Genomic DNA, 26889 nt, shown 5'->3' with positions numbered 1-26889 from the left:
TTGGCTTTGAATCCTAGTTCCTTGTTTACTAAGATCATGCTTGACTTTAGATGTTAAAGCATCTGGAATACTAACGCACAGTCAGCCTTCTAATGTTGATTGGGAAATGTGACCTGGACAAATGTTATTTCTTCAAGAAGCTTTCTGGCTGATGTCCTCACTGAGAGGTTGGTTGTTTCACTGTGCTGCTTGTGGGATGATCCTGTTAACCCGAAAAGATGCTTCAGGCTCTTTTCGTCTGCCCTTGTCTTTACAGTGGGGAGTCCCACGCACAACACAGTTGTCAGAGAAATGGGCGTGTGTGGGATGGCACATTTATCAGGTGTTTCTGCTTCCTGAGGGTGATGTGCCTGCAGAGAAGGGAGGGGTGGTCTCTTGACATCACATGACCTTGTAAATGGCCAGGGAAGCATACTGTTATGTTAATGCTATACTCTTCCTTGTTAAGGTCATACTTGCGGCCAAATTCAAGACATTTATCCATCCTATGATGTCACAGCAGGTACAACATCACTAACGTTGTATAAACCTTTTGGTTAGCGGTGGATCGCTTCAGCCACTGTTCCGGGAGGGCTCCTCCATAGCCACATTAGGTGTTAAAATAGGGAAATTCCTTCCTACTGGCTGATAAAAAGCCGCTCCCTCGAGCTCTCCAAGTACTAGCTCTGTGGCAGCTGGAAATCTAACTGTGGGCAAGCCTCTTACCGCCTCAGGCTTTGGTTTCCCCATCTCTACCTGAGGACATCATTTAGATGAAGAAGCACTTTCTTCTGTTTGGGATGGTTGTAATGGAAAGGGCGCACCTCCATGTCACCTCTTCTGGTATAGCCTAGTGGCTGAAGCCCAGCGCTGATTAGCTCTGGCAATTTTAGCACGTCTGTATTAGCCTGACTCCCTGGCCTCCCATGTTCTAGGCAGAACGAATCAATGTGTTGTGTTATCCTCTTTCTGCTCTGGTGGGGGAAGAGAGAAGAAATTTCCAGAGTCCATCCAGGACAGTAGCTTCACGCACTAAGCGTTGACTGTATAATTTTCGTTTATTTTTTCTTTTTTGAGATATGATTTTCCTATGAATTTTCTTGTGGAAAAATAGGAGGATAGTCCATAGTTTTGGTTCCTCAAAGAGCCAGATAGATTGTTTTAAGAAATTAAATAATAATCAGAGGCCTCCAAGCTGAGGTTTTAATGGTTCTTCACAGACCACGTGGTCATTAAGCATTTGCCGTTCCTCTTCCTCCCTTTCCTCTCAGTGTTCTTCCTCATGCAATGCTGTAAGTTTAGGATTTTACGCTGAGACATAATGTGTTTTAATGTTTCTCTGATAAGCCAATGTTTATTAAAATGTGTGCATATAACTCATATATAAAATGCATTTTGGGGCCGGCCTTTGATGACATGGTTTTTAGTTAAAATATGTCATCCCAAGGACCTTACTTGGTGGTTAGAAAGCACTTTAAGAAAAAAAAAAAATATATATGTATATATATGAGAAATTTGATGGATCGATTGATAAGTTGCAGTATTTTTAAGGAAAAAAAAAAGTCCCAAATTGCCTGAAATAGGTACTGACCATTTGCCTTGGGTGGATTTTCTTGTATAAATGGAATTATGAGAAGTGTTGCCGCTGAATTTAGGCTAGAGAATGTTGCTTCCTTGCTAGTTTCTTGATAACATCAGCACTGTACTGGAAAAAAAAAAAAGTAAGACAAAATTTGAAGTCTGTTGTCACGACTAACTTCTAGCTGAAATAACAAGCCTCCAACAGGCAGGCAGTCCCATCCTGTTTATTCCCAGGGGGTGTTTTCTCTATAGTAAGCATCATAGTTTCCTCAAATGGGCTGAAAGCTTTCAGCAAGACCTGTGCATATACTAAAATATCTATTGACTATTTTGTTTTTGACTTTGTTAGCTCAGTGACCTCTCGGAATGGGTATGTTATTCCCTCCTTTAATATACATGTACTTTGCATGGACAGCTGACTCCAGCTGTATTTGTAATGAACTGGGCCTTTCACTTGTAAGTGTTGAGGGCAATTTCCATTCTTCGTGCCTCTGCAACGTGGAAAAAACAACCACTGCGCTGCATACTTGAGTCTTGCGGAATTCAAGGTGGCGGCACACTTGGAAGCTAGTTACAGAGCAGCTCGTTAAACCACCGCTCTGGAATTAGGAGAGCCGCTGATCTGTGGACTCGGTTTTTTCCCTTCAAGACATTGAAAATTGTAGACTCTCCCTTGTTTCCTCAGAATGTGGTCCTGGTGGCCTGTGGCCAGAGGTTTCAGCTTGTAAAATGACAGAAGCGTGCAGCCTGGTCCTAATCCAAGCTCCCCGTGCTTCCAACCACCTCCGACCCTATTATGCAACTCCGGCTCTGCAGTTCCGCAAGGCTGGAGTTCATAATACAAATGAGAAGAGCTAGTTCCGTATGTTCCCTTTCTAAGGCAGTCTACCCACAGTGAACCAGCAGCAGAACTGCATGTCAGTTTCAACAGTCAAGAATCACTGTTCAGGTTAACTAGCTTTTTACATTTCTTCATACACTTAAGTAGAAGCACTTTCAAGTGAAAGGACCCAAAGAATTCATTATGAAAGCTCCAGATTCTATCAAATCCCCCACTTGATGAATACAGTGCTTCAGCTTTAGGGGAACTGCCTTTTTCTTTGGTAAGGTGGGCTCGTTTTGAAGTCAACACCTCACGTTTATATGGGATGTATAATATGCGTGTGTGAGCCTGGCGTTTTGCGCGTGTGATAACACTTAGCTTTGCTAATGTCGCACAGACCCTGGAGTTGTTGCTGTGGGCATTTACTGGAATGGTTTTATCATAATGCACTTCAGTCATTTCAGAAAGCTTGAGCTTCTTCCCCATGCCTGGACTACAAACAGGTATTTTTTAAAAAAAAATTTCATTGCAAAAATGTAAACATCTTTATTAAAGTTTCATAGTGGGTGCACAGGGATTGGGGAGACCAACTTTCTCCAGCATGTAATACGTAACTAGGTATATTCTTAAGGAAGATGTTTTGGTGGGAGATTTAGCTGAATGTCTTCAGAAAAATAAATCTTTAGCTGTGGAGGGTGGGGGCAGAGATGGGTGATAAGAATGGAGTTCAGCTGTATTTTTGGAGGTACGCTTTAACCCTAAATTGTAACCTTTGAATTTATGGGAAAATCTCTTGTTTTAAGACCTTTGCTTTCCTTTTTTTTTTTTTTTTAAAAGGAAAGCTTTTGGAATTGCAGAAATCGTGGGAGAAGAGAAACCCTTTGGTTTATTTATTAGAATTTTCCTTTGATTGTGTAACTTACCTTTTTTTTTCTTCCCAATTTTATTGTTTTTGAAAATAGTTGTGCATGATTATTGTAGAAAGTGTGGAAAATACACTGAAGTATTAGGGGAAAAAGTAATCTCATAATTCTACCATGGGATGGAAAACTTACCAAAATTTATTTTAGGCCATATACATTTTGCCCTATTACACACTGTGATGTTACATGATTTTTCACTTGGAAATATACTATTAGCTTTTCTCCATGCCGTTAACTTTTTTCTACAAAATTGTGTGTAACTTACTTTTAATAGCTACCAGAGTTTAAATGATATATTTAGGGGGAGAATTGAGTGAACTAATGAAAATTCAATAAAAGCACCAATTTGGATATTCTGGTGAAGTGAAGTTAACAAGTTGTTGTTAGGTGCCCTGGAGTTGGTTCCGACTCACAGCAACCCCATATACAACAGAACCAAACCCTCCCGGTCCTGCACCATCCTCACAATCATTGTTATGCTTGAGCCCATTGTTGCAGCCACCTTGTCAATCCATCTTGTTGAGAGTCTTCCTCTTTTTCGCTAATATGGTTAACATGGTGCCAGAGAAATCACGATCTCTGCTGGCATTTTAATCCTTACTTGAGTAAAAATTATGACCCTCTGGTTACCACTACCTGGTGTTAGAAGGATCTGGAATGATGCCGTGACATCAATGGAGAGGGAACAGGAATGAGAACAAGAAGTCTGAGGAGACTGATGGGGTAAAGGCAGGGCTAGTAAGAAGAGGAAAGCTGAATGCTTCTGTTTCTACCAGGTGTCTCCTCCTGTCCCTGAAGCTCACGCCTGTACTGAGGTGGGAGGTGCTGAGCCCTGTTTGTCAGTGTGCGCAGGTGTGGCTCTGAGGTGAGGAGGAAAGTGCCTGACCAATCAGGGGCTGGACGTTCTGGTTTTGGTTCTGCCTCTCTTGGTGTCACCTCCTCATCTGCAAAATGCGGGCTTTGGACTAAATTAGCTTCCTAAATGTTTGTCCCAGGATCCACTAATGTCTGCCCACATCAAAGAATTCACAAGTCTGCAGGAAAACGGGGGAAGTAAAGACATTGTAGGGATTGTTTCATTAAGCTAATTTATAAATTGAAAAGGCTGCCTGTTTTTTATTGTCTAAGGTTGTATCCTTCTTTGTGTTTTCATAGTATAAGCTTATAAATTGGTTTATTACTATTTTTGGAGATTATGATGATGGTAGGTGACAGCTGTTTATTTTCCTGAAGGCCCTTTCTGGGCAAAATGGAAAATTGGCCACTATGTTGGTTATCAGTTTTGCTGCTTTTGTAGAAATTGTACTGGCTCTTAAAATTGCTCATCAGTAGGGACTGTTCTTGTGTACAGCTCTTGGGTTTCATGTTCTAAGTCACTTTACTAAACACCAGATGTATTGCTTAAATTTTTTTTGTTTTAAATAAAAGCAGAACAAGCAAGTACAACCTTGTCAGTTGTAATTATTCACCTCCTCCTATAGAAATAACTGGAGCCCTGGTGGCGCAGTGGTTAAGAGCGCAGCTGCCAACCAAAAGGTCGGCAGTTCGGATCCACCAGGCGCTCCTTGGAAACCCTATGGGGCAGTTCTACTCTGATCTGTAGGGTTGCTGTGAGTGGGAATTGATTTGATGGCAACAGGTTTGGTTCTGGTTTTTTATAAATAACTACAGGCCCGATCTCTGTGATGGTGGGGAGAGGAGCGCTATATGAGTTTATAGGCAGCAATTGTGCTTCCTTTTATTCTTGTTGTGGAGAGAAGCAGGTGTTGGAACCAGCACGTAGTGGGAATCACCTGCCACCATCTCGTGAATGAAGCGCAGCTAGGGGCTGGGTTCCACCAACCCTGTTTCTCTGCCACTCAGCTGCTTTTATAATGGGAGGGCAGTGGGCAGGAGAGCTGGGAGTTGTTTCCAAAGACTGGATTGAAAGCTGTTTCAGTGAAAATGAGGCAGGCAGCACAAAGTTTTCTTCTGAAGAATAGTCTTTGGGAATTTCTTTAGGAGGTACTTTCTTTTGGAGCCCTGGTGGTGCAGTGGTTAAGAGCTCAGCTGCTAACCAAAAGGCCGGCAGTTCGAATCCACCAGGTGCCCCTTGGGAACCCTGTGGGGCAGTTCTACTCTGTCTTGTAGGGTTGCTATGAGTCAGAATCGACTCGAAGGTAGCAGGTTCCCTTGGCTGGCTCCCTGAATCCTGTTCTCTGTGTGGGGGTGGGGCCCAAGCTGGACATTCAGGGTGGGGCGATTCCTGAAAATACTCTCTCCACGTCTTTGATGAACTTTTAGAAAGGCAAGTTGAATGCATTATTATTATTTTTAACTATGTGTATACCTTTGAATAGTTGTTTATTTCCTAAAGTTTAAGACTTGGTTTTGAGAAGTTTCAGAATTATTAGTAGGATACAAAAATCTCCAGATTTTATTTTACCAATGAGTACAGATAACTGAATTGTAATTACAGGAACTGCTTTAGTCAATCCAGGCTGAGAGCTGTGGTTCTGATTCTCTCAATCATAACCTTGCCCTCTGCACTGCAAATTCAGGACACAGCCCCAGAGACAAGGGGGCATTTTGCCCCAGTGGTCTGCAGGACTGTTTCCCCATGATACTGTACCCCATGTTCTGCCCCATGACGATTTTCCCATGCCTCTTTGACAAAGGGACTATTCGCGGATTTGGATGATAATGACCTGATGGGGTGCAATATATCAGTCATGTTCTTTCTCTCTCAGCCTCAAAATGGGTTCCATAACATGTTTCTACACCAGCATAATCTAGAGATTTCCAATAATGAGGGAAATGGAGGGTAAATATTTAACAAAATGCTAGCATTTGAGGACCCATTGTTCCACCCAGGTCCATAAATCGTGTGACGGATCCCAACAGTGCAGTCCTGACTCCTAGTTCTACTCCTGCGCCCTGGTCTGACCGAACCTAAGGGCCTGGGGAGCAGTCTGAGCAGCAGGAGCCACAGCTCTCTGACTCTAGTGAATTGACCTGGGGTCACCAGGAGAATGACCAGCTGCTGGTTCCCAGTTCAGCGTTCCTCCCAGTGGGTGAGACAACAGGATATACAAATCTGTGATGTGTTAGTGACATTGATTTCCACCAGAGTCGGTGGGAGGAACAATACCTCTGCAGTATCCCAGGGGCTGTCAAGAGTACAGCCTTACGTTATCCTGTTTATATGGGCCTCCAATTCCTCCTCTGATAACCTCATTCTTTTCCTATAACATAGATCCCTTTGGAACGCCTTACACACTCTCTCCCAAGTGGAGCTACCTAAGCCATAATTGCCCCACCTTTAACACTGTTTACTTCATTTGTAATTTTTATTAGATGTTATTCAATTGGGCTGTGTTACTAGGGCAACCAGGAACCTTGCTGATTGTGCACCTTGCTGAGACCCTTGTCCTAATAGGTTCAGTGCCCACTGGGTTCCTGTTTAACCTGATTTTTTTGCGCTTACAGGAATGCAAAAGATGCCTCAGTTCTACCAGTCCTTTTAGTCCGTTTGTATGTCCATAAGGACTCATTAACTTGTGCATTTTTTCTAAATAATGCTAGTTACTTCATTTTAATTCTCTTAACTAACCTTGGTATTTTTTTTTTCTTTCGTATACTGAATAGATATCACTCAGCATCTCCCACATTTATGCTTGTTTTCCCAAGTGTATCTCCCTATGAAAAAAAGGAATCTATTTATGTTTATCCTTCTTGTTTCATTTCTTTTTCCCCTATGGTAATTTGCTACTAAAATATAATTCTAACAGAAGAAAAAAATCACTTCTATTTTAATTTCTTGTGTTAAACTATGTGAAAAAATCAGTTACCACAGTCCCTTCTTCTGAAGAGTGATATCTTAATTTCGATGTCTTACAAACTGCACCAAAATAATCTAGCTGTCTCCATATTCTACATTTTCCCGTGTTCCATCTAATAAGGGCCGCTTCAATTTATCCTTAGGTTCTGGCTCAAACACAAAGCATAACCAACCCCAGAAGATCCTGTTTTTAACGTATAAATATCCATATGTATCCCTCCAAACCGAGAGGTTTCCATATCTGCTAGATTTACCTTATTTATTTCACTTGACCTGGAGAAGAAAATCCTAGGATAATTCTAACTTTTCTCTACAAATCCCAGTGGATTCCAGAGAACGAGGATGCTAAGCCAAGCTTCCTACCACCTCCAGTGTTCCCAAGCCTCCCTGAAGCTTTGCTGTACTTTTTTGTAGCCTGGGTCCAACTGGCTCCAGACAACTCAGTGTGCAACCCATGAGACCTCATACCGCACTCTTTCTGTCCCAGGTGGAGTGTCTGCAGGTTCTCAGACTGTGTCAAAAAAAAGTGGTCACCATGGTCGTTCACCAGTAAAGGGCAACCTGGGTCACCATTTTAACAAAATAGGTGGCAAGAGGCAATCACATTACCCAGTGTTCTCCCACCTTGTAAGTTGTCTTGCTAATTTATGTCCTTATTTTATAATCTAGTCATTGAAAAATAGCATCGATATAGGACACTCATAATTTGAACTAATAAATCGCTACTTAAACACTATATTGGAAACTTGTGTATGTCATAGTGACCTTTTCATGCACCGTGCTACTCCATTCACGTTTTAATGTCATCTTAGATTCATGTCTCTCTTGAAATAGTCAACATGTCCTAAAATTGTCATTTTCTCTTTGGTGTTCAGATTTGTCGCTGCTTGGTCAGAGGGAGCACGTGTTATCCTTTTTAGAACTACCAAAGACACCTTTGAAAGCATCCTTGCTTCTTTGCAAGAATGAGGCAACCTAGTCCCATTGTAACTTTTCTGTCAGAAAACATGAAATTGGGCAACTCTTTAAATATCCCTGGTTTCATTTCCTGAAGAGTAATATTAAAGACCAAACTCTGGTATTCAGTATGCATGTTGCAGAACTCCCCATAACTATAGGAAGGAGATAGTAGTAAGATACCAGAAAAGAAGTTACTTAAATCATCCTAGTGATAAAGTGAGAATTTATTGTTTTGTTTCGTAACGGGCACGAATTTAAGGTTCTCAATGATAACTCCAGTACTTCTAGCCTCACTGTTTTTTTTTTTTCTTTTTCCTGTTTTACTTTAATATAAGAGCTTATCAAACTATTTTTCTCTCTTTGAGCTAACAGAGTTGCCATGGTCCACAACTCTGTTAGACTGTGCTGTGTCTCTCAAAACTTTCTCCGTTTACTTTGAAAGCACTTATAGAATGCCTACTGTGTGTCATTTATGGGACAGTTTTCTAGTGCATCAAGGGAGATTTCCTTAACTCTTCACGTTGCAATAATAGCTGTGGATGCCTATTGATTATTGGACGGCAGTGCATTTACCAGTCACTTGTATAGCCTGCCGTCTGAGCTGACTCCGGTCAGTCTGTCTGTCTCTGTGGCTCTCCCTCTCACTGTGGACTGTCACCAATTGCTTCACTTAAAGAACAGATTTGCTGCTTCGGGTTTCTGAAGATCATTCACTGTCAGCAGTGATGACTCAATACAAAGAGCAGAGATCAGCTGCACGGTTCTTTTCAATACCAAGTGATCACATTGCATTATTGGTAACTACCAACCCCACTGGGAAACAATTGATTTATTTTTTCCTCCCTCCATGGAAGGAGGCAAATGTTGAGATTTTAGGAGTTTGTTCGTTTGCTTGCTTTCCAAATCATGAACCAAACTCGATGTTTTTGAGGCAGCCCTCTCCTCCTCCTTGCACACATGGCAGTTGCTGACTTTAATACGTATCCTTCCCTTGCCCTCAAAGCCTGCCATGGTTTCTGCCAGTCAGGGAGTGAGATTTTGCTGGCAGTCCCAGTAGGCTATCCTCCGAATGTCAGTGTGATGAATCTGCTCCTCACACAATGGGGAGAAAATAGATCAGATGCTGCTTGCTTTCTCTCTCCAGGTCCTGACTTGCATTCACAGATCAGCAGAGGAGACTCTTTTTCCTTTGAACTTATTTTTCTGTTTGACAGAGAGCTTTTTAAAAATAAAAAGCAGTGGGTGGGAGGAACGCCTGGACCCAAAACCAGGCCTCTGAAAGGTGGGCTTTTGAAAGCAGCCGTGTGAATAATATCCCCTAAGTGTTAGATGACTCAGAACAACTCTAAAAGACACTAACCCTGCAGATACTGAGAGGAAGACAGAGCACTGGAAATAGGGATGCAGAATCCATAAATGGACTCTCAAGGGCTGTGGACCTGCAAGGCACAGAGGGCACCATAAGAGCATAAGATCAGAGATGCCGGATGCTTCAAGGCGGGTATGACCAAGTACTAAGAGAAGAAATAGTGCAAGTCCCTTTCTCCCTGACTCACTGTATTCTTGGCCATGAACTCCATCTCTTCCCAGCCCCTGTAGAGTCCAGAAAGGTGGAGCAGGAGGTCCAGATTGCATGGAAGGCAGGTGGAGGAAGGGTCCAGCTGACTTTTCCATGTTGTGAGGATGGATAAATCCAAGGTTGGTCATGGTGGGCCTAGAGCTCTTTCTCTGTTGGGTTTGACTGGTCTAGAGTCCTCACCGCACACAGGTTTTACAGTAGGGATTCATTCCTATCTTTCCGTCTGTCACACATGTTGGAGCAGAGCTAAGAGATGGAGAGGCAGAGAAAGTGGGAGATTAGTCCTAAAGATATTGAGGACAAGGGGAAGGAGGTTCTGAGGACAGAGAAGTACTTCTGATTGCAGACACCACACCGATTATTTGAATGGAGGGTCCAGTACAACTGGAGCAATCGTGAAGTGGGAGGTTCTCAATCCCGGAGAGGGGGCTGTCAGACCTGGCTGTGCGTCACAATTACCTGGGAGCCCAGACCCAACTGCAGACTCACCAAGTCAGAATCTTAGGAAAATGGCCCCAGCCTTCTGTGCTGTGGTTTGTGGTGGTGGTGGTGGTGGTTGGTTTTCATTTTTAAAGCTTCACCAGTAATTCTGGTGTTTAGCTAGGGTTGAGGGCCACTTCTCTGGACCGAACCCATGAGAGATGCAGAAGACTCATGCCATTGCCCTCAGAGAAGCTTGCGGCCCAAGGACAGGTGAGAAGTATTAAGAACACCTGTTATTCTATATATGCATAGGCTGTTGTGCACAGAACCTTTAGAATCAGCTTCTCCACCCACGACCACTTCCTATACTTCATATACTTCGAGATAAAACCAGGCTGTTTGAATTTTCTGCTTGGAGATACAGACTTGGCTCCAGGCTTTTTATGTAGGTGTCGAGAGAACAGAATGAGTCAGTTTCCATTCAGAAAGATAATAATTGGGTCTAGTACAAGGGGGAAACAGAGAAAGTTTGTGTTGGTCTGGGGCATCCAGGAGAAAAAAAAAACAATAGGCTTAAGGGGTACAGCAGAGAGAGAGGAGGATCAGACACCAAAATACAATACACTCATCCTCTTGCTTTGTAGCCCACGTGAGTATGGGTGCTTGCACACAGTAGGACTTAACGGGGGTTCGATGATAAGAACTTCTATTTTACTCTCTGCAAATCCCCAAGAGGAACAGTAAATTTTTTTCCCTAGAGAAATAGTAGTTTAGAGACAGTGTTCAATTTTTCATGCCAAGGCGATCTGACCTACAAATGTTAAATTCTTCGTAGGAAATATTCATTATATACTACATTGGGTGAGTGGAAATCATTGGTCACAGTGCTTAATCTTGATAGTACGTGGCCCTGTCCACCATTTCTTCAGAGGGCTTGGTGAATGATGAGGGATACAGGTGGTTCCAATAAAAACTAAAGCAGTGACTAGAAAACAGTTTTGGCTGAGGGGATCTTTTTATGTAAAAAATGAACTTGGCAATGACAGATTCTTAAAAATCTTTCTGTTAGCTATAGGAGACGGGGAAAAATTAATTCAGAGAAAAAAAATTACCTGACTGCTTTCCAAAGTATACTTGCCATCAATCTAAATGTCATCAACATACTGAAAAATATCTCCTGTCAATTTGTTGTTTTAAAAGACACCATAATAAGAAATACGTTAGAGCTGCCATTTTGACTATCTGGTTGTCCTTGGTATCTGTGCCCAAAGAAGGGCCCAGATGTGTCCAGGATGAACCCATGCCCAATTTGGAGATATCCCAAAAGCCACCTTTCTCCCCTCCGTGGAGACTACTCATCCTCCTGTGTCAGAATCACTGTTTGTAAAAATCCCAAGACTAGAGGGAACCTCAAAAAGTCATTTAGCTTGTTCCCCAAACTGTGGATTGGGGCAGATAGGAGGGAAGATGGTTGTACATATTTAAATAGGTTCTCATGGGTCATAAACTTTATTTTGAAAATGCGCAAGGCAGGAGATTCCTCAGCTGTCTTCAGCCATGCACTCAGGGTTTAAGCATGCACCATCACCAAGGGCTCTTCCTTCCCGGGCCTCTAAGTGACCTCAGGGAAGAATCAGCTCGAGCTCACGATGACAGCTCCTCTGTGGTCTCCAGCTCCCCTGAGCCACCTCTCAGATTTCATTTACCATATGGGCCAAATTTGTGCAAGAAAGAAGCCAGGCAGGTATTTTCCTGGAACTGAATGCCTCATTGCTGTACAGGTTCTTGCTGCAAAGATGCTCATGACCCAGAATTTAAAGTTTCTCAAATTACACTCTGGCCTTTCATCCTTTTGTCCTGGAATATTTCTATGTGGCAGTGAAATTAATGACATGAACAAAAAGGAGATTGCCAGAACCTTCTCTCCCAGGAAAAAATAATTCTAGGTGCTTCTGAGAGAGGAGGTTGACTGGATTCAATAAATTATAAATTGTGGGAATGATAAATTTGACATTTCGGTGGAGGATGTCTTGTTTGGTTCTTTGTGGGTTTCCTTCTTAGTGGCAAAGTTTACATGCTTCAAAACAACAAAGGAAAGAAGAGAAGAATAGCCTGTCTTTGACATCACTGCTGGAGCTTTCCTTTCTTCCTACCTGTGATAGGAGGAGATGGGGACAGTGGCAGCACTGTAAGGATGTGAAGTGGGGTTCCCTGGAGTCACAGTCACCCTGGTGACCTTGCTACAGGAGCACAGCAGCAGAGGAGCAGGAATTCTGTAGACCCTTCTGCCAACCAGATTCAGCCACTGTTTCTTGGGGGTCAGGGAGGTGGTGTCCTATTACACGTCATTGTCTCTGACATTTGGGCCTGTCTTTTTGTTAAGTCACCTAGAGACACTGACTTGACCGTTGAACTTGGAGATGTAGGGCTGTAGGACACCACACCTTACTGCTCTTTTCTGAACGTCATTAAAATTCTATTGGCCTGATTTTGGTATTTAATGATATTTAATGATAAGACGCCTATAAAACATACTGAGAACATGGCCTCTTGTCAAGTGTGTTTATCTTAAGGGCCTGCACTGTCCTAGATGAGTTGCCCCAGACGCACATGAGGGATTTCTTGGAGGGGAACCTTCTTCAGGAGGTATTGCCATGAAGTTGTGGCTTTCTGTAGCTGAGGCTCAGGTCCCTCTTTCTATTGGTTTTAGATCTGTATTGACCATCCTGTTATGATCAAGGTGTCACATTAAAAGAACGATACCTTATGTTTGTGGCGTTGTTGTTGTTAGGTGCTGTCAAGTCGGTTCCGACTTACAGTGATCCCATGTACAACAGAACAAAACACTGCCTGGTCCTGCGCCATCCTCATACTCATTGTTACGCTCGAGCCCATTGTTGCAGCCACTGTGTTAATCCATCTTGTTAAGGGTCTTCCTCTTTTTGGTCATTTGTGTAGTGTTTTTGTATCCTAAGGTTGGGAGCCATAGGACATAACAGATATCTTTGCTCAGCTCAGGAAAATCAGGTTTTGGCAAGTACCTATTGAAGAGGAGAGTGCCTGATCCAGAATAGGTGGTGAAGAAGCCAGGTGAAGTGTCCCGGGTTGGGCTCTGCAGGGTTTCCCCTACAGTACAGGAATTTGGAGGACTGTAGCATGCTTACGGAATTGCTGTTTTCTCATCCCCTCACTCTGACTCCAAATCACACATCAATCTAACCTGTGTATGTGCCTTTCCCACCCCTGGACTTCTAATTTCCAGTACACTGCTCCAACATTCATCTTTAACTATCATTAAAGAGGAAACACTGTCCCTGTTAACAGGAGTTTACAATCTGAGCCGTGTTCAGAAAGTTCCCCATAGTTCCTTAGATGTCATTTTGAGCTGGAGAGATACTGACCGGTTCTTTCGTCCACCCTTCCTAGGAGAGAGGAATGCTTGAGCAGCGTCTCTGGAGTTTGGCCAAAGGGGCTGATCTTCTGGTCTGTAGCAGTAGGGAAAGGTGAACCTCGAGTCTGATGGCTGGCTGAGGCAGCCTTGAGAAACACGGAGGAGTCCAGAAACCAAATCTCCAGGAACAAGAACAGGCTCCAAAGTGAAAGGTCCACAAGGGGCAGTCTGAAGAGCCAGTGGGTTTGCGATCCAAGCAGGAGTGAATCTCAGTGGCAAGAGATTTTTCCTATGGAGTCTGGAGCTGAGCCTGAGGGAACTGTGAGGGGCTCAGAGATGTCTTGAATAAAGGCTACCTCTCTCTCTGGTTTCCCTCAAACACTAGGGTAGGGCTGGGCTCTGGCATCAGTGCCTAAAAGCCAGCATCGCCACCTGGTCTGACCCTCATGAGGCAGGGCAGGGCAGGGCATGCCTTTCAGGCAGGCGGAGTCCTTTCCTGAGGATTCCTGGCAAATCAGTGGCGCTCTTGACCAACTGAAGGTTTAGGGAATAGGCACGACATTTTTATAGCACTCCGTTTCTTTGAGTGCATGCAACGTATCATTGCCCCCTGTGCACTTACTATTAAAGTAATGACGCGGTGATAGTGTTAAAGAAAACTTTGGCAGAAAGGAAAACGGTCCACTGGTCATGTAACCAAGGAAATGACTATCTCACTTTTACAGACTTCCGGATCATTCTTGTGCATACGTAATAGTTGAAGACATTTTGCATTCTGCTTTTTCCAAAGTGGCATATAATATACACATTTCTGTGTTTCCACTGAGCCTCTGTAATTACCTTCTTGAATGGTTGCAGAATAGACCATCTTGAAGAAGCTCCATGATTTCCTAGACAATATTTTTCTTTTGGATATGTAGTGCTTTCGAGGTTTTTGTTTTGTTTCCCCCATTTTTACAGTGGTGTGCATACTTTTTTGCTTCTCTTGGATTATTCCCAGAAGTAGAATTACTACAGCAAAGGTTATAGACCTCGTTACAGCTCTTTCCAAAAGTCTTGTCCTCGATGCCACCTTGTAAATGATTGCACCAGCTAAATTGCAAGTCTAATAGCATTGTTTTTTTTTTTCCCCAATTTTTGCAAATTTAGTGGATGGAAAATGATATATCACAGTTGCTTCAGTTGTCATTCTTTTCATTACTAGAAAAGATAAAAAAATTTCTGTGTGTTTTAATTTTATTCCTGATATGAATCATTTATTCATACCCTTTGCCTCTTTGAGTCTTGGTGTATTTTTTTTCCCGCTACAATTCAGTAAGATTTGAACAATTTTGTTACCGTGTTAAGTACAAGATATTTCTGCAGTCTAGTAGATGTTGGATATTCCTATTGTTCTGAAGTTCAGTGATCTTGGTACAGTCATATGTGTCTTTTATTTCCTTTGAGTGCATCTGTTGCTTCAAAGCATGGATAAGTAGTAGGTCTATAAAAGGAATATGGACTATTTTATTACATGTTAGTTCTAGAGTTTATTTTTAAAATGGAATATTTAACTCTTATCCATTCAGAGTCTGTCTTTTATGTCTCTTGTCGATGTAACTGAATGTTTTTCTGATGTCTATTAGATATCACAGACATTTGCTTAATAACCCTGCCTTTCAAACCCCATTGTACTAAAAACATGCTTTATCAGATAGTGACTTTATGTATTTTTATATAGTTGCATCTGTTTCTGGGCTGTCTATATTGTGATACATTCTTCTTTTTGAACCCGTGCCAGTGTGAATTAATCTTGCATCACAGTATTTACTAAAATGTGGCCCCTTTTCAAAATAAAATTTTTTATGTTTTTATTTTCCGATTAAGTTTATAACAGTTTTGTTGAATTCCAAAATAATCCTATTAGAATTTTAACTAAAGTGGGACTACATCTGTACGTTAAATTTAGGAGAATAAGCCTTTGCAAATATTAGTATTCTCACTGGGTCACAAAGTATACCTCTCTGTTTCATCAAATCAAATTATACGTTATAAAATAAGGTGTTGTGGTTTCATTTCGAAGGTTTTATTCATCTAAGTAAATTCCTAAACATTTAATATTTTATAGCAATTGTAAGTTGAATTTTGCATTATGTTGTCTAACTGAATATGCCAGTGTTGTTTGCTTTTGTTTATTTCTGCTGTATCAAAGGAAGTGCAAACCTCCTGGGAAATGTAAAGGAATCTCCAGCACGTAGAGTAAATATTGTTCTATAACTTTCTAGAAAGACCCTGTTCTTTCTTCGATAGCCAGAGAGTGGGCTAGAAGTTAGGGATGAAAGCAAGGGCAGAGTCGAAGTACACATATGCACATCCAGAAAGTGACTCAATTAGATGTCCTGAAAGCCCTCCCAGGAAGGTGACCCCTGCAACTCTAGTGGGTTATGTTAGGTTCAGGGCCTTCCTGGGGACTTGGAAGACTTCCTAGATCCTGGAAACACCCAAAGTGGAGTTTGAGGTTCCAGTCTACAGAATAAGATGTCTTAGGGATCCAGCAGTCTTCACGTATTTTTGTTTGGCTGCGTAGAAGCAGAGGGTCACCCGCCCCCTCCCCCTTCAGTTGCTGTGCCAGTTTATCTTACTCGGAGGCATTGTCGTCTGGAACACCCCCTAAAGAAATGTCAGTGATGGAAATTAATTTTGAAGTTACAGGCAAGATGATTGAATTAATGACCTAGTGGACATTTATCCTCTGGACATGACAGCAGGGCCTTTTACCAGCTTTGCCTGCCCTGCCCCATCCTGTGATATGGTACCGAATCTTTTCCTCCCGCCGTTATTGACAACAAGGGTCACTTGGAGCAAGGACAGGGCTGCCATTTCAATGAAGTCCCACAAATGCTAAGTCTGGATCCCCTCATGAGCAGACCCACACTCTCTTCCATGTAGCATATCACACCTTGCCTGGAATGTTCTTCCAGAATTAGTATCAAATAATGGAAATAGTAGAGTTAGTGGTCAGATGTGAGTTCAAATCCAAGCTCACCCTTTACCAGCCAATCATAGAAAATGTCTTAAACTCTCTATGCCTCTCTTTTCTCATCTGTAAAATGGAGACAAGGTGACAACCTCATTCATTCATTCAGGGACTATTTAACGAGTGCCTCCTGTGTGCCAGGCATTGATAAAAGTGATGTTTTTATGGCAGATAACACCACAAAGGCCCTATTGTCATGAAGAAGGTATTCTAGGTGGGTAGATAACATATAAAAAGTAACACATGAATTCGTATAAGCTAATAATTAATGCCCTGAAAAATAATAAAGCAGACAAATGTGATACCGTAAGGGCAGTTGTTCTGTTGGAAGGGCTGATTGGGGAAGACTTCTGAGATTTTTGAACTCAGAAGTGAATAAAGAATGGGAACGAGCCGTGGGAGTATTGGAGGAAGAGCATTCCAGGCAGGGGGAGACATGTGCAAAGGCCCTGCGGTAGGAGCATGTTCATCTGAAGACTAGCAGACTGGAAGAAGACTACTAGAGCAGAAGTCACAGAGAGCGTGGTTCTGGTAGGTGATGAAGTCAGAGAGGTGGAAGGTAACCAGTCATATAGGGTACCCATTGCCATTGATTCTGACTCATAGTGACCCTATAGGACAGAGTAGAACTGCCCCGTAGGATTTCCAAGGAGTGGCTGGTGGATTCAAACTGCTAACCTTTTGGTTGGCAGCCAGGCTCTCTTAACCACAGTACCACGAGGGCTCTGGTCATATAGGGTAGCGGTTGGCAAAATATTTTTGTGTTGGCGCTGTCAACAAGGGGTATGAGGGCCAGGAACATGCTTCCCGAAGGGTCAGAGAATGAGAGCAGCACAAACTCGTCAGTGCCACTTTTTGGGGTCAACTCTTTAATTCTTATGATTATTCACATAGGTGATGAACCAAACCCATTGCCATTGAGTCCATTCTGACTCATACCAACCCTATAGGAGGGAGTAGAACTGCCCCATGGGGTTTCCAAGGAGCAGGTGGTAGATTCAGATTGCTGACCTTTTGGTTAGCAGCCGAGCTCTTAACCACTTCACCACCAGGATGCCAATTAAAGAGTAGACTTGTAATAATACAAGTTTATAGGGAAAGTTTCAGTTAGACTGCCAAGATGTGAAAATTTAGCATGACTAATTTTAACATTAAGCTGTTGACACACATTTGTAAATATAGAAACTAAAGTTTATGCAAACGATTTCAAGAGACTTGGAAATATTGTGAAGAACATTGTAATTCCTACGTAGTGGTAAAGTCTGGAGAGCCTTTAAATATCTCCAGAGCAATGGAAAAAGAACAGACCCATTTATATATAGTTACCAGCTTTTTTTGAACATGATACTACATTTATCTTTTTTCTTTAGGCTCATTGTGTGACATGAAAAACCATCTCTTTGACAGAAGTGATTCTTTTAATCCAAATAGAGTTGAAATAAAGTTACTCAAGGGTTGATGATCCAGACCTCTGCCTTCTCTCCACACCTCCCAGTACGTCCTCCCCATCATTGCTCATTGTCTGATGGAAGAGTAGAGAGGAGAGAGGAACAGGACCTGAAACTCATCCCCACCACCAGCACCGCCCACACGCCCTGCTGCCGGGCTTTATAGCTCTGGATAAGATGGGTTGCAGAAGTGCCTTGGGCGTATAGAAGGAAAATATTAGAATTTCTGTTCATAATTAATTTTTATCTCAAGCTTTGCACCCTCTTTTTGTGCACATTTGGGAAGGAGTGGGATCTGTGCTCAAATTTTCTGGAAAGGCGCGTGTGATTGAAGAAAGTTGACCTCTGCCTCTGAGGACATGTTAGCTTGATGGAAAGGGACATGGGTAAAAGGTTAAAATTGTTGATTTCAAAACATTCTAGAATTCTCTCTAGAGTTTTTTTCCTTGCTCTCTATCACCTCTAACTAAAATCATTTTTCTTTTTGCTAATGTCATGGACTGTTCAGTTCAGTGTAGTGATGTGTGAATCGGATTAACCCCTTTCGTGAACCAATCATTTTCTGCTTTGAATTTTTTGTTGATACCATGTATTTTCATTAGCGGAAGCATGCTGAATCATTGAGTGTGTCTGAACTTTTGGTAGGTAGTAGGGATTTTTTTTTTCTTGCCCCCTCCCACAAGCCTATCCTAAGTGTTCAGTGGTGCATACGAAGTATCACTAATTATATCCCAGAGTCCCCACCGGGGTCTGTTGGTACATACGTGTAACACATGAAAAATCTCTATTTTACCTACCCAAAATTCAGACACTGCATACAATGCCGTGTAACAGCAGTAATTTGTGGCACACGCCCGTTTCTTCCGTTTCAAACAGTCATAAAGGCCCCTGTCTTGTGGCAGCACATGCTGTCAGTGGTACAGCAGCTTCCCAGTAAACCCCAGAGGCAGAAAACATACCTGATCCCCAGAGGTACCTGTGCGCACCAAAGGGTTTAAGGGAAAAAATAACCAACAGACAGGAGTGGCTTTGTGGTGGGCTGTCTGTCCCTCTCCCACTCACTGGGCTGCCAAGCGCCAGGAATAGTGGGGCTGCTTGGTGAGGCGGAGGACACACCTAGGTGGTCTCTCCACTGAAGGATCTGTTTCTGCATAACTGGTGACCCTGTTGAAGTCGTGGATTTCAGAGCCATGTCTTGCTGGTGAGATTGGTGTAAACAGGACCTTTGAGTGGACAGAAGGCACAGTGCCTTGGAGGGAGATGACCCGTGAGGCACAGAACGTAGCCATATGCCTGCCCACCAAGCTGCCTTTCTGTTGCTAGGCTGTAGTTATATCACGTTTGTTTCTCTCTCTCGCTGTGAACGCTTCTGGGAAGTTTCAAAGGAAGGTGAGAGTGCCTATCTCATTTACGTGCTTCTCTGGGAAAGCAGCCCTGGGTTTCGGCTGGCCCTGGGCAGGGCCCATTTCTGAGAAATGGTTTGGTGCCACACACCCCTCCCAGAGATGATGCATGGCTGTGGCCACAAGTCCCCTCCACCCACAGGCTGGCCACACGCTTCTAGAATGAATTCCTTGGGAGCTTTGCAGAAGGTCTTCTCCTTGTAGTGTGTCTCCTGGAATTCTTGGGCTGCTGTGCCCTCAGAGGCCACCACTGGGGCGTGCTGACACCTCCCTCCTTGTTCCCCACAGGCAGCACAAGGAGGTGGCCACAGGACCCTGCTGTACGGCCATGCGATTCTCCTGCGACACTCTTTCAGTGGGATGGTAAGCGCGTCCTGGATGTTTGTGTTCAACTTTGGTGGAGGAGGGAAGGGTGAGTGGGGCAGGGGAGGAGTACAGGAAACCAGCAATTCCAGGTTGATAAGCATTTAGAATAAAAATAATAGAACATTGTCATCTTAGCATTTCCTTCATATCACTTACCTCAGTTTGCTACTGTATATTTGTATTTGCTTAATGTCTGACCCACTCACTCCATGAGGAAAAGGACCATATCTTTTTTTTTCTCATTAAACCTAACTCCACCAAGCACAATGCCTAGACCTACTAGATGCTGAATTGATGAATGATCAAATGAACCAGAGAGTAACCTGTTTCTTTAGTATACAGGTATAACCATCATAGAAGAAAAATCAGTCAAATGAGATGTTGGTGAAATTGCTTCCCTTTTACTCAGCTAAAAGAAATGGGATGATACTCACTGCCGTTCATCCCGGCAGAATTTGGGGCAGTGGATTAGCCCTCGGCTGTAACCTAAACGCAGGTGGTTCAAACCCACCAGCAGCTCCTTGGGAGAAAGATTGTGGCAGTCTGCTTCTGTAAAGATTACAGCCTTGGAAACCCTATGGGGCAGTTCTACTCTGTCCTGTGGGGTCCCTATGAGTTGAAATCGACTTGACAGCAGTGGGTTTGGTTGGTTTTGTGTTAATCCAGAGGCAGGAGGAACAAAAGGTAAGGCAGCCACAGAAAGCTGATCAAGCTTAACTAATCAGGGAACTAGAACGAGAGTTAACTAGAATGGTGCTACCTCCATGTAACTTGACAAAAATCTTCCATTTTTAAATAAATGTAATGTGTAAACTAGAGATATTACAGATCTTTTGCAGGGAGTGTTAAGAGGAATATTATGATCTCAGTGAAGTATAATGAGTGACAACTTCGTAATGTTCCCTCCCAATTCCTAAGTGTCTCCTCACTTGTTATCAATGTAAGGAACATTTGTCGTCTTTCTCCAATCCTAATTTAAAAAACTTACATTAATTCAAGACTTGTTTTCACACCTTTACACCCGCAGCGTGCTGCAAAGTTCACCTCCAAGCTTGAGCTATCAGATTGGCAGCGGGAGCAGCAGCTGCCTTTTAAATAATTTATTTATTGCAGCTTTTTTTTTTTTTTTTCCCCTGAGCTATGGTAAAAAGTTGACCTTTTCAGCCTGAATATTCACCTGTTATAGTCTTTCCTGGCAAAAGATAGAGAACAAAATGACCACATGGAAGGTTATCAAAGTAGGAGATGGGGAAGAGGGAAACTTCTACCCTGATAATCTCTAGAATTGAGTGGTAATCATTTATCTTTTGGAATCTGGTGATTACCCATGGGGTAAATAATATCCTAATGCCTCTCTTTTTCTACCTCAGTAGAATAAACAAAGCCTTAAACAACACACCTATTATGGCTTTGAAAACTAGGGCTAACATCATGGTAGAGATAGGAAGGCTGACATTATCTATCAATAGATTCCCCCCCCCCGCCCCCGACACACACACAAACTAAACATAAATTTAAAACAAACAAAAGTCCTCAATTCCCAGTTGACATACTAGCTGGATCCTTTGAAGACCAGCTCTTGGCATAAAACCTGTGAGATGCGACTTGGTACAGTGTGATAACCTGCCACCTTCCTGGTGCAGAGAACTGGAAGTATAGCTCAGGAGACATGCCCCAGCTGCATATCTGCTGCCCACTCCAGTCTTTTGTGAAGACTCACCTTTGCCCCTGCCAGACACTTGGATGCCAGGACACTTGGGATGGGCCATGGGGTCATGGGTTTCTTTCCTTTTTGAAGTTATTTTTAAAATTATTTTTAAGTTTTGCATGCACAGGTATTTTTATAATAAATAAAGACAAATTTGAGAAGTTTTAAAGCTCTAGAAGATCTGAAAAACAGAAAATAAATAGATGTGGGGAAATCATCCACAGTCCTACTATCCAAAGATGATTTCTGTTATCATTTGGATATAACTCCCCCCAGTCTCGTTGCTAAGCATTTCAATTTTTGTGTAACTACTAAATATCCAAGTATACTACTTTAAATATTACTTTTTAGCTCGATGTATTATAAGCCATGTTCCATGCTGTTACATACTCTTGATGAATACCCTCCAAGGTCACAGAATATTAATCAAATAGAAGTAATAACACTTATCTTTCCCTTATTGTCGATCATTTATATTGCTTCTTCCCATTTGAAGGTTTTCTAAAAGTATTTTTGGACTAAAGTATCTTTAATAGTTCAAACTTATTTCTTTAACATGTAGTCCTGTAAGTTAAGTTACTGGGTCCTTAGATAACATTTTTGAGGTTGTAAGTATATTCTAGAGTCTTTTCTGAAAGCATTTTCCCAATAAGCTTTCCAGTGAGCAAGGTAAATTAGCCTTTTTATCAGTAGTTCTGTACTGAAATTGACGACTGAAAGCCAGCTATGCAGTGGTGAGGTCCTGAGACCCGATGGATGACTGTGAATTCAGTAGCATCTGCTCTTGCTTCACAGTACCTCACGTGTTTGAGTACATCAAGATCCCAGACAGATAAGCTTGCCTTTGATGTAGGTCTACGGGAACATGTCACAGGTAAGTCAACATTCCCAGGTCTCCTGCTCAGTGGGGTCTTGGGCTGAGGGCTTTTGAGAAGAACATTGAATAGGTTACTCGTCTGAGATTTCCAAACTAACTTGGTCAAAAATAGGTCTGATAAAATTTTAATGAATAAGAAGTAAAGAAAAAAAATGTGTGATGGAAACTTAACTAAGAATGAAGTAGAACATAATACTTTAATTTCAGTCTTTCGGAGTCTTTTTTGGGTTAGGTACTCAAAGTACACAGACTAGTTATTGTTCCTGATAAGTACCAATGATACTAAACGACTGCCCCCAAAATGAAGGTAACGTTGTAAGGACTAAGTAATAAGTGTGCAGTGTCTAGATCAAAGGAGTTGCCTCATTTTATTCTACGATAGACTGTTTCTAAATCGGTGTTTCTCAAACATTAGTCAGTGACATCTGCTTCCATGGTTTTTGTCATTCCAGTGGATCTCCTTTGTTATCGTTTACTTTTATATTTTTCTTTAAATTTACTTACTTTTGTACTTAAATTTTTACAGTTTTACTCATATTACTTCTATAAGTATAAAACTGGTTTTGCTTGCTGTAAAAGTAAATAATGATTAAAAGAAAAACATGTCATTGAATAATTGAGGTGATACTAACAAATATTTAAAAAGCAGTAAAGAAAGGGCCACATGAACCAGAGAGTTCATCAGCCTGAGACCAGAAGAACTAGATGGTGCCCGGCTACCACCAACGACCGCCCTGACAGGGAACACAACAGAGAGTCCCTGATGGAGCAGCAGAAAGATGGGGTGCAGAACTCAAATTCTAGTAAGAAGACCAGACTTAATGGTCTGACTGAGACTGGAGGTACCCCGGAAAGCATGGCCCCTGGATTCTCTATCAGCCCAGAACTAAAACAATTTCTGAGGCCAGCTCTTCAGATAGGGATTGGACTGGACTGTGGGACATAAAATGATACTCGTGAGGAGTGTGCCTCTTAACTCAAGTAGATACAAGAGACTAAACGGGCAGCTTCTGTCCAGAGGTGAAATGGGAAGGCAGAGAGGGTTAGGAGCTGGTTGAATGGACATGGGGAATCAGGGACGGAAAGGAGTGTGCTGTCGCAGAATGGGGTGAGCAATTAGAGTCGCATAACAATGTATGTTAAAAATTTTGTATGGGAGATGAAATGTGAACTTCATTTAGACTTCAACAATAAAAAATAAGCAGTAAAGATACACTAACTTCACTAAAACTTTATCTGGTAGAATAAGAAAGCTTAAAAGAGTCGTAAAAAGAAAATGCATTTCTCACTATATGATTCAGTGTCATTCAACTGTCTTCTGCCACCAGTGATATGTGTCATATACTTTGGGAAACCTGACTTTTTTTTTTAGCACAGTCTAATATTGACAGTAAGAGGTGGGTTCTAAGGATGGTAATGACCAGGATGATATAGGTTCTTGTTAGAAGCCAGAAATGAGGAACAAAAAAAAGAAAGAAAGAAATGAACAGAGGACTAAGCTAACTGTCTGCAAATATTCAGTGAGTTACAGTACCAGAGAGGGTGCCCGCTTCCTGTGGATTATTCCAAAGACCAATGGAGCATGGGTAAAAGTTGAAAGGAGGCCCACTTTGCCTCAGTGAAGCAAACCACTTTGTAATAGCTGGAATTATCCAGCAGAGGAATAGCTGGCCCAGGGACGTAGGGCACTCCCTATAGCTGGAAATACTTGTAGACAGTCTGACCATCTATCAAAGGCGTCACCTATAGAACTTCTGCTCCATTTTAGAGTTTGTGCTGTATACTAGTCAGAATACTTGGTTGTAAATGACAGAAATTGGTCTGGGTTAAGTCAGGCAGAATGAGAATTTACTGGAAGGACATTGGGTAGAACCTACTCTAAAGCTGGAACCTCAGGCTTGAAAAATGTTCAGAAACAAAGAAAGGCCGGGGAAGAGAAATCAGCCGAGGTCCCATTGCAAGAACAGGCTAGCCTGGATGCCATCTTTACTCTCATGACATTTTCCCCCAATAAGAAGGGAATTCTAATGTTGGGTGCCTAAAGAAGGACAAAAGTACATGTGGTGATTCTGTAACTCGTATCATTTCATAAGGGAAGGACCTCAGTTGTCTGATTTTGCAGATGATCTAGGAAACAATCTAGATTCTAAACCATCTGTGCCTTCCGTTCTGCATCTTGCGCAGTGGGACCCTTACAGTGCCCGAGGGAACCCCTTTCTCTCCTCCTCTTTTAGTTTTTGCTGGAAAGCAGAATAGTGGGCTTGCCTAGGCCCGCTACATATCTTTTTCCTAAAATAAGATTATATTTGAGTTTGTTTGGAGGTTTCTTTGTTTTCAGCTAAAGTGTTATTCTTAAAATATAATTTCCTCTAAAGTGTTGTCGACCTCTGCCAAAAATTACAAAATGAGTGAAGTGCCACACTCTCTGTGAATGTAAGTTGGCCTCGAAATTTAAACCAGCTGTCAGTCTTTGGGCAGGTAATCGGCAAAGTCATATATGGTCATTCTATTTATATCAGTAAAATGACTTCAGACTTTTTGAGAGATGGGGAAGAAATTGAGAAATACCATTTTCTAGTCAAGTGTTCAAGAAATCAGTTTTATTTAATTATTAGAGCCTCCAGTGAAAATCATGGAAAATAAGCAGCAGAGCATATTACTCTCTCCAGCACTTCTTTCAAAATGTCTAAAATCAGCCTTGGTGTGAATTCTGCTGACTGACCAAGCAAACACAGGAAGCAACTCAAGTTGGCTAATCAAGTTGGCAGAAGGCAGGTGGAATAGCATTGACCAGCTCTGCATGAAAACCTAGAGTCTAAAATGATTTACTTCATCTCCCTCACCCCTAAACCATATCATATTTTCTAAGAAGCCTAGCGTGGTATTTGTGAGGGAAGGAGAATGCACATACGCTCAGGAAAGGTTCAGTATCACCTGGGGTGAGTCAGCTAACTCCAGAAGAGTCTCGGAATCCAGCAGAGTAGCATCCTGTTTCCTGCCCAGGTAATTCTATGGCTCAGAGACTCTTTAGAGTTGTAAACAAGTAAAATTATGAGTAGTTGAGTTTAATTATTAGGAGAATGTAAGAGGAAGGGTTTGGGGGAGGTTTTTAAACAAATGTGGAATATTTTCCCCTTATACACTGGCTAATAAATAAATGGTTAGACTTAACAGTGATTATTTTATCCTTGATTTTGGTTACTCAGTTCTTTCTGTTGCTGTTGTTAGGAGCCGTCGAGGCAGTTCTGACTCATAGCGACCCTGTGCACAACAGAACGAAACACTGCCTAGTCCCGTGACATCCTCACAATGGTTGTTATGTTGGAGCCCATTGTTGCAACCACTGTGTCTGTCCGTCTTGTTGAGAGTTCTTCCTCTTTTTCACTGACCCTCTACTTTACCAAGCATGATGTCCTTCTTCAGAGACTGGTCCCTCCTGATAACATGGCCAAAATACATGAGATGAGGTCTCGCCATCCTCACTTCTGAGGAGCATTCTGGCTGTACTTCTTCCAAGACAGACTTGTTCGTTCTTCTGGCAGTCCATGGGATATTCAGCATTCTTTGCCAACACCATAATTCAAAGACATCAGTTCTTCTTGGGTCTTCCTTATTCATTGTCCAGCTTTCACATGCATACAAGGTGATTGAAAACACCATGGCTTGGGCCAGCGGCACCTTAGTCCTCGAAGTGACATCTTTGATTTTCAACACTGTAAAGAGGTCTTTTGCAGCAGATATTCCCAGTGCACTACGTCGTTTGATTTCTTGACTGCTGCTTCCACGGGCGTTGATTGTGGATTCAAGTAAAATGAAATCCTTGACAACATCAGTCTTCTCTCCATTTATCATGATGTTGCTTACTGGTCCAGTTGTGAGGATTTTTGTTTTCTTTATGTTGAAATGTAATCCATACTGAAGGCTCAAGTCTTTGATCTTCATCGGTAAGTGTTTCAAGTCCTCTTCGCTTTCAGTAAGCAAGGTTGTGTCATCTGCATATCGCAGGTTGTTAATGAGTCTTTCACCGGTCCTGACACCCCGTTCTTTTTTGTATAGTCCAGCTTCTCGGATTATTTGCTCTTCTTTCTATTCTTCTCTTGAAAGATTTTTGTTGTTTTGTTCCTAGAATTTAGACATCATTTTAGCATTTAGACTTAAGAGGAAAGACAAGTGGGGAAAAAATAAAAATAAAAAAAAACACTGAAAGTGCTGTAATGTAATTTAGGACCATTAACTGGCCCGTCTTGTACTCCAGAGCTCCTGTAGATGTCAGGAGAACATGAACACTCTCCTTAAGTGCATCTCTTCAGGATCCTCTTTATCCCAAATGCCCTCGCTGGTCCACAGAGTACATAGAGGATATACGTAGGATTTCCCTATCAAATATAGGGGTCAGCTGCTTTTGCCATGTGATTTTAAAGTTAGTCAAAGTTATACCCATAAATAATTTAAAGAGATAAATAGTACCCCTAGGGTCATTAAAAACAGCAGTCACCTACCTTAGCCCTCTCCATTCTGGGTTCCTGCCCCTCTGGGGCTTCTACTTTCAGCTCTTCTAGTATTTTTCACTGTTTATGAGTAAGGTGCAGGTA

At 42.1% G+C, this 26889-nt stretch overlaps 1 protein-coding gene across 1 annotated transcript in view; it reads left to right on the top strand.

The window, feature by feature from the left end:
- Positions 1 to 26889, top strand: part of RYR3 (ryanodine receptor 3) — a 420187-nt gene that overhangs the window by 46276 nt on the left and 347022 nt on the right. The window contains exons 4-5 of the mRNA XM_004380716.1: positions 19635 to 19709; positions 22216 to 22294. Coding sequence (XP_004380773.1) covers positions 19635 to 19709; positions 22216 to 22294 — 154 coding nt within the window. The remainder of the gene's footprint in view (positions 1 to 19634; positions 19710 to 22215; positions 22295 to 26889) is intronic.

This window comes from Trichechus manatus, unplaced genomic scaffold, assembly GCF_000243295.1.
Source record: "Trichechus manatus latirostris isolate Lorelei unplaced genomic scaffold, TriManLat1.0 scaffold00076, whole genome shotgun sequence".
Lineage (NCBI taxonomy): Eukaryota > Metazoa > Chordata > Mammalia > Sirenia > Trichechidae > Trichechus > Trichechus manatus.
This window is presented reverse-complemented; position numbering and strand designations above follow the sequence as displayed.